This window comes from Mastomys coucha, unplaced genomic scaffold, assembly GCF_008632895.1.
Source record: "Mastomys coucha isolate ucsf_1 unplaced genomic scaffold, UCSF_Mcou_1 pScaffold16, whole genome shotgun sequence".
In the NCBI taxonomy this organism is placed as follows: domain Eukaryota; kingdom Metazoa; phylum Chordata; class Mammalia; order Rodentia; family Muridae; genus Mastomys; species Mastomys coucha.
In genome coordinates this window covers 35,234,279-35,242,913 of record NW_022196898.1, presented here as the reverse complement: position 1 = coordinate 35,242,913, position 8,635 = coordinate 35,234,279, and the positions used below count along the sequence as shown (strand labels likewise).

Here is an 8,635-nt window from a genome sequence, read left to right as displayed (position 1 = left end):
AAAAAAAATTGAAAAAATTGAAAAAAGGCAAATTCTATTCTTTTCAATTATCCAGTCTCAACCACTATGTTAGAGCAGCATGTTCTTGGTTGATAAAATACTCTAAAATTTTTACATTTAATTATTTCCCTTTTCACTCTGAACAATGAATGACATATATCTTGGAAAGCAGAGGAAACTGAACTTTGAAGTTTCCTGCTTTTAAAATTGATAAGATGGCTGGGCAGTAGTGGTACAAGTCTTTAATCCCAGCACTAGGGAGGCAGAGACAGGGAAATCTCTGAGGGGGCAGCCTGGTCTACAGAGCTAGTTCCACGATAGCCAGGGCTACACAGAGAACCCTGTCTCAATCAATCAATCAATCAATCAATCAATTAATTAATTAATTAATAAAAATAGAATACAAAAAAAATTTAAAAAAGTTCTTTGAAGAAAAAAAAGCTATGATGTGGCAAACTATACACAGAAGCTGCACAACAGGTAACTGAATTTTAGAACTCCTCCTCATAAAAAAGTATTTGCAATTCTGAAAGCCCTTTAGTTACTCTGATGACATTATCTTAAAAATAAGACAAGAAATGAACATGTTCAATATGTAAGAATTCTAAGTTATATAAGACTGTGTCCCATATCAAACTTGGCATTCTTATACTGGCAGTAATTTAAAATAAAAACTGCCCACCATTGTTTATATAACTCAGCTTAACTTCACTAAATAATACAATAATAATAAAAACTTTTCCAAAAAACTAAACCAAGATCATATGAATAAAATTTAAAACTTTTATATAATAAGACAAGTAACAACACCAATTGGTGTAACGTTCAATAAAAACCTAAGTAAAACTATCATGATACATTCCTTGATAAAAGATTTATTTGCTTCAATATTAACTTTTGGGTTTTCGTAGAGACTTATTTTTAAAGTACGTAGAGAGTACATACGAGGGTTTTGTATTTTCACCGTGGAATCGGGATCTGGATGCTGCTTGTGTATCACCTGAGTACAGATCTGTTCTATAAGAATCTGCAAACGGAAGCAACAAGCTGTGTGAGCACTAGCGCGGGGGGTCACTGTTAAGGAAGCTGAAGCACAGTGAAAGCTCAACGAGGGGACCTGGATGCTGGCCTCACCTTGCAAGCCCAGCTCTAGGGACACTGAGGCAAGAGGGCTGCCAAGACCTGACAGCCAGTCTTGAAGACAGAGCTAGATTCTGAAACAGCCTGAGCTTCGGAACAAGATGCTGTCTCAAAAGTAAAACTTATAATATAACCCTATAAATTCAATGCTAAGTTGTCCAAATACATAAATGCCTTTAATACCATAATGATATTTTTACTTCATTATAAAATGATAATATCATTATAAAATGAATATCAAAGTCAACACAATGGAATAAACACAAAATAAAGATAACAAGATTACTTAGTAATTCATAATTAATAAACTTCTAAGATGCAGCCATATTACCTTTATGTAAATAATTTAAAAGTGGTACATTTTAAAATAAATGATCTCATTTTACTTAAATACTGACCATTATACAGTCACCTTAATATATACCTTTATACCTTAATACTATATACACCTTAATAATAAGTTACTGAGTAAATTTCTAGCTAAATCCTTACCTCAAACAGAACATTGTACATGGTCATTGTGATTACATTTGTCTGAAGCATGAGCCTCTCGGCCAGCAGTGAGAACAGCCCATGTCCGAGCATGACTTCAGCTTTTCTCCTAAACAACATGAAAGAAATCACAAAATGTAGTTTTGGGGTTCACAACTAGATAAAGGGAATACAACTGCGTTTTTTGTTTGGTTTTTTGTTTGTTGGTTGGTTGGTTGGTTGGTTGGTTGGTTAGGTTCGTTTTTTTTCTGTGTGACTGTAAATTCCAACTCAATTACTATCACAACATTTTTCAACCCAGAACGTTCAAAGCTAACCACAATGTAAGCACAGCCAAAGTTCAAGAGGGGCTGTGCTACAGCAGAGCGAAACTTGAACTAAATTCTTGAGAGCATTATCAGTTACTGCTATCTGCCAGCACTGGGCTATGACTAGGGACAGTTATCTAAGGCACATGGATGCCTCAGAATCACAATGTAGAGGGAAAAAAATAAATGTACATAATTTAAGAAACTGAACGCTCTAGAAATATGTGCATTAAAACTAACATTCCAGGCATAAACTTTAAAACTAAAAATCATGTACTTTAATTCTAGCCTGTGGTCAGCAAACTTTTTCTATATAGTAAATACTTAAGATCTTGTGGACCATATGGTCTCTGTCATATCTCGCCATTGCCTTTCTACAATGAAAACAGTCACAGGTATGCAAATAATGTGTCTGTGATATAATAAACTTCACATGCAGGTGGCACCTGGGATCAGAAAGGCTGCAGTTTACCACAACCAGTTTGTTCTACCTCCAAAATCTGAAGTTCTGTAATAAACTATGAAGTAGCAACAGATAGAATGTGACAGCTGTCACATTTAGGTCACTAGATCATGGCAAATGACACAGATAATACACAGCAAAATTCAGTTCACCAAAATAAAGCCTTCCATGCATGTACACAAATTCTCATAAAAACCCACCACATTAATAATTTAATAATTTTCATATCAGAATTTAAATTATCTTGTCCAGATTTATCTATAAAATGTGCAATAATGGCATTGAACTCATAAGGCAGATTATGAATTAAAACTAAGTAATTAACACCACCACCACAACAAAAAAAGCAACTAGAGGAACGCCAGAACAGACACGACTCCAGAACTTTAAACAATAACGGCCAACAGGTGATTCAGACCCATGCGCACTCACTTTGGGGCCAGGTGCTTTAGAAAGTAGCCCAGCGCCTTGAGTGCCTGCACTCGGATTCCTTCACTCTTCGATGCCAGAAGTTTATAGATAACACTGAAGAAAGAAAAATTATAATTTTCAAGGCTAACATCATCAGAAACTTATTTCAAGTAGCATATCGGTAAATTTTCTTTATACATTTCTGACATCTAAAATTCATTTATTTCAGTTTATAGTTTCTTTCAGTGAAAACAAATCAGAACTAACTAAACATTCCAAAAAACTCAAGTATTTCTCCAGGCACATACATGTATGCTAATCTGCTGTATAAACCTGCCTTAAAACACTAAACGTATGAATAATTATTATCAACATGAGAAACAATGGAGTGGACCAGTAATACGTGATCACCAGAAAAGGCATATAAATAATACATTTTAGGGTTTTTTTTATTTAAATAATTTCCTTTAGTTCACTACTTGGTCACAGTAATGAGAAAATTAAGTGGCAAAAATGAAAAGCAATCCTTTGTATCTATACATTTTCCAAGTAGTCCTATCTATGCTTTTACCAAGTTTCTGCTCAGGCTTCAACTGATTAAGTATGGTTGCTCATGCCTGCAACCCCAGTACTTAGGAAGCTGAGGCAGGGGATCACCATGAAGTATGAGCTACCTAGGAAGAAACCCATTCAAGGACTGTAAACTTAACTAGAGATATATGGCTAAGAAAGTCATAGGCCCTAGTGGGGAAGTTGATACTTCAAGCTGACATAGCGCCAAACTGCCTTTTAAATACCTATGCTCATACCAACAGACAATGCCCCTCTTTGCAGTGAATGGTTATAAATGCAATGACTCGTGGCTGCTCAAGATGCTGAGAATAAGTGGCTGTTGAGTATGTAAACAAGATGCTTATACCACACACTCAAAAGTTTAAGGGAACATTACAGAAGAGGGCAGAAAAGCCTTCACAGCTGGAAGACAGGGAGAAGGGTCAGAAAATGCCTTCTTGTGGGTCTGACATTGAGACTGCAATCTTGAACACACCACAGCAGGTTCCTTTACAGGCCTAGGCCCCTACAAGACACTGTCAACAGTCAGTTATGAATGGAAAAGGGCTTATGGGGCCCCAACTCTCTCTGCTAAACTACTGGCTACTGAAAAATTCTGGGAGAGAGATAGTTACTGTCTTCAGGTTATACCCAACTGTGAACCCAACCAAAATCCAATGCATAGTTACACACCTATGGTTACAGAGATGGTCCAGTAAGTTTCAAAACAAGACAAGAAGATATGAATGTGGGAACAGAATTTTTTAGGAGACAGAGACTACCAGGAATGGGAGATGAAAGTAACTAAAATGAGTTTTATACAAGCATAAAAATGTCAGACATATTTAAATAATAAAATATATAATGAAACAAGAAAAAATTAACAAAAATGTTTTATTAATTAAATAATTCCAAAAGTAAAATAGATTTAAAACCACAACTAATAAGATAAATTTTACAATACATTCTCAAAACTAGTATTAATTTAATCTTAAAAGAACTCTGAAGGCCTTCTGATATATGAATAAACACTCAAAGTAAAATTTAAATTGTTTATTATAGCATTCTTTTCTACATTAATATTTATAAGAAAGACAAAAATTAGAATTTTATGATTACTTAAAAGTTAAGATAGGGCCAAACTGATGGTACACACCTTTAATCCCAGCACTCAAGAGACAAGGGCAGAAGGACCACAGTGAATTTGAGATCAGTTTAATCTACCCTGTCTAAAGAATTAAAAATAGGATAGCATCCTCCTAGGTAAACAACTGCAATTAATAATTAATAATATATTAATAGAGGGTGCAAGAGGGGACAGAGAGGGGAAAAGGGAACACGATCAGGTATTCAGGAGGGAACAGGACTGAAGCCCTGAGGGCCAGCAGAAAGGATGGAAACAGGAACCTCGGGAGGTAGGAGGTGGGGGGACCTTCCAGAATGTACCAGAGACCTGGGAGTTGAGAGACTCTCAGGACTCAAAGGGAAGAACTTTAGATGAACAGTGGGAAGAGGGAACTTGTAGAGCCCATCTCCAATAGAAAGACAGGGCAACAAGTAGAGGGACGGAGTTGCCATCCCACAGTCAAAACTCTTACCCAGAATTGTTCCTATCTGAAAGAAATGCAGGGACAAAAATGTAGAAGAGACTGAGGGAAAGGAAGTCCAGTGACCGGCCCAAATTGGGATCCAGCTCAAGAGGAGGCTCCAAGACCTGATGCTGATGTTATGGTATGCTTCATATAGGAGCCTAGCTTGGCTGTCCTCTAACAGGCCCGACAAGCAGCTGACTGAGACAGATGCAGATACTTATACTCAACCAATGGACAGAAGCCGGGGACCCCTATGGTTGAATTAGGAAAAGGCTGGAAGAAGTTGAGGAGAGTGATCCCAGAGGAAGACCAGCAGACTCAACTAACCCAAACCCCTGAGATCTCTCCGACACTGAGCCACCAACCAGGCAGCATACACTAGCTGGTCCGAGGCCCCTGACACACAGATAGCAAAGGACTGCCTGGTCTGGCCTCAGTGAGAGAAGAAGCACCTAACCCTCAAGAGATTGGAGGCCCCAGGCAGTGGGGAGACCTGGGTTGGGGATGTGGGGGAGGGACATAGAGATGGGGAGAGTGGGTGGGAGGAATGGGATGAGGACCTGTCAGAGGGTAGATCAGGAGAGGAATAATGACTGAACTGTAAAAAAAGATTAATTTTTTAATTAATAAATAATAATAATAATATATTCATAAGAAAGAATAACAGAACTTAAGACTTATTCACAAAAAAAATCATGAAATAATCTCAACTTTAACAAAATCTTAAATTATTTCCTTCTATAGACCTAGAATCAATAATAACTCATATTTAAGAATCTAGCATTTCCAAAGTAATGCTTTACATTAAATATAACTAGAAATCTCCAAATGCTGACTCTTACCGCAGCCCATTCCTTTGGTCAAAAGCAGGAATCATGGAGTTAGGATGCTCTGCCATCAATGCAACAAGCAACTGTAGGACATCCATTAGATTGTCATCCTAGAGTTATTTTAGAAAAACAAAAAGGAAAATAAAAAAGAAAATCAACTCTTTGAATACTGAATACTTATGAAACAATATAAATATCAACTTTAAATAAACAAGGAACCAAATCTACAATATACCAGTTTTAGTGTTCTTTTAATATTTTAGTTATAAGTAAAATATTTACTTACAATTACATTTCAAATATACAGTTCAAAGTATATACCAAATAGCCAGAGATTTTCTAATCAGAGAAATAAAATGGCTTTCATGTTGCACTGTATCACAATATTGCTGCAGCATGCTATATAGAAATGGGCAGCTGACATAACTGAATGGTTTGTCAGCTCACAACCAGCACCCAGGGATCTCACACCTTCTGCTGGCCTTCGCAGACACACACAAATCATAGATATATATGTCAGCATAGATAGATAGATAGATAGATAGATAGATAGATAGATAGACAGACAGACAGACAGACAGATAGATAGATAGAGATAGATAGATAGATAGTTTAAAGATAAAAGAATTATCTGAACCCATTTAATTTTTTTCCCATTTAATTTTCAAATAAGCAATTTTAAACAAATATGACTAGTTTAACAAAATATGTAATGTAAAACTATGCAAACAAAAATTAGTAAGAAGAATGTGTTATGGACTTAAATCCAATCATTTTTTAGCCAATTTTCAAGTCTACTTTTCTCATTGTTACACAAGTTCATAACAATTTGCTTTGGTGTACTTTATAAACTAAATAAAATCTAATTTTAGCAACTTCTGAAAACCTTTCAAGATGTTTCACAGGGACATACTGTACCAATAAAATCATTAAAATGAGGATTCATTAACATTAAATAGACATTTATTCTCCATGACAGTGATACAATTAGTAAATATTTCCTTGGTGTTTTTACTTTTAAAAAACATCCCTAATGCAGCTTAAAAACCTGAAGTCCACGAACCAGACACTCCAGCATTACCTCATGCATAGTCAGCAGGTAGTTAAGAATGGCCTGCAGCTCGTCTTCCTTCACCCCAGAGTCCTTCAGAAACATAACACATGTATCTTAGCCTCACACACAAAAACCATTTTTAAGATCAGAAACCATACAAAGATTTAGTCAAGTTCATCAGCTGCTAGAAATTAAAAACAACACAAAAATCTAAATTTAAAATAAAATTTTGAGGATGTACCAATGAATTACAATATGAAGACTACAGAAATCAAAGGACAGGTCTCTTGCCAAACCTAATGTGACAGCTAGTAGGTAGCACAGCTTAAAGAATACAGAATAAAATAGAGGGAAAATCTACACAAGCCAGTAATCCTAACACCTAGGAGGCAAAAGCAGGAGAATCAAACTATCCTGAAACTACACATGAGTTCAAGCCCAGCCTGGGCTATATGAAACTCTGTCTTAAAAGAGAAAAAGAAAAGGGAAAGGAAAACTACACCAACGACAAAAAAGGATATTGGCAAAAAAAAAAAAAAATCTAAAGTACAGACACAATATTTTATTCTTTCTTTTGTCTCTTTTAAAACAAAATCTCATATAGCCCAGAGTGAGAGGGATAGAGGAGGAGCTGTGCGAAAGGGAGACTGAGAGGAGAGGGGGCAGGATATCGGGCTGTAAATTAAGTAATGAAATATCTAAAGTATTTTCTAAAATCAAAATGCTCTTTTTAAAAATATTAAATTTTGAGGCGGTAGGGCTAAAAAAAAATTAAATTTTATTTTACTTATAATAAAAAAGCATAAAAACTGATAATTTCTAAAGGCTGATAAATCTCTGTGGTATATTTATAGAAAAATTCTGCGTCTCCACCACTGAATGCCACACACAAGGACCCTGAAAATGAAAGTCTGGTTAGGTGCTTTGTTGGCTACTGTAGCACACAGGCAAGAACAAACCTAGCATTAAACAGGACTCTAAATGTTTGCCAAATGAAAAGACAAATACTCTTGAATTCTTGTAGAAATTTATATAACATGCATTTAAACTGCCAAACTCCAATTATGTAGTAATTTATATATACCCAAGAGTAACAAGAATAAAAAACAGAGTATGAAAAAAAAATCTCACAACAAACTTTCTGTCTTATTTTACTGGCAAAGAATAAGCAAGCAGAGACCATATTTTATATAAAGTTATCAGCTATGGCATGCATGGGGTAGGGGAAGAAACAAACCTACCTTCATCACTAATTGCTTAATGAACATCAGTAAGAATGCTCGCAGAGAAAGTATTTCTTTCTGATTGGGTCTTGGTCCATCTTTAAAGACATACACAATTAGTATTTCAAAGATCTCAAAGGTAACTAAAATACAAAGCTTTCATTTCCAAGAGCTTTTCCATTTGCTTAAGAGAAACATAGAGCTGAGCACTGAGACACAATCTTTTAAACCCAGCACTCAGAAACAGAAACAGAAGCAGGATCTCTGAGTTTGAAGCCAGCATGATCTACAGATTAAGTTCTAAGCTACCCAAAGTTGAGACCCGGTCTCAAACACACACACACAGGCGCATACACTCGCCAATCTTCTAAAGAGTGACTTCTTCTTTTATGCCTTTTGAAAGACAATCATTCGTTCTCATATTAAACTGTATATGCAACACTCTAGAAACACAAAATAGACTCTACTGCCTGCTAGACATAACAAGGCCTTTGGATTCCTGTATACATAAGGCATGAGAGCAGGCGAGGGACTGGCTGGGAAGAGCAGGGTCAGCGGGGGGGGGGGGGG

General features: G+C 36.1%; 1 protein-coding gene across 6 annotated transcripts in view; it reads right to left on the bottom strand.

Moving 5' to 3' along the window:
• Window positions 1–8,635, bottom strand: part of Lrba (LPS responsive beige-like anchor protein) — a 547,775-nt gene that overhangs the window by 444,822 nt on the left and 94,318 nt on the right. For all 6 annotated transcript variants that reach the window (XM_031374244.1, XM_031374245.1, XM_031374247.1 and 3 more), the window contains 6 exons: window positions 8,084–8,163; window positions 6,870–6,932; window positions 5,801–5,898; window positions 2,836–2,928; window positions 1,633–1,741; window positions 946–1,027 (listed from right to left, as the gene is read on the bottom strand). In XM_031374244.1, the coding sequence (XP_031230104.1) occupies window positions 946–1,027; window positions 1,633–1,741; window positions 2,836–2,928; window positions 5,801–5,898; window positions 6,870–6,932; window positions 8,084–8,163 (525 nt within the window). The remainder of the gene's footprint in view (window positions 1–945; window positions 1,028–1,632; window positions 1,742–2,835; window positions 2,929–5,800; window positions 5,899–6,869; window positions 6,933–8,083; window positions 8,164–8,635) is intronic.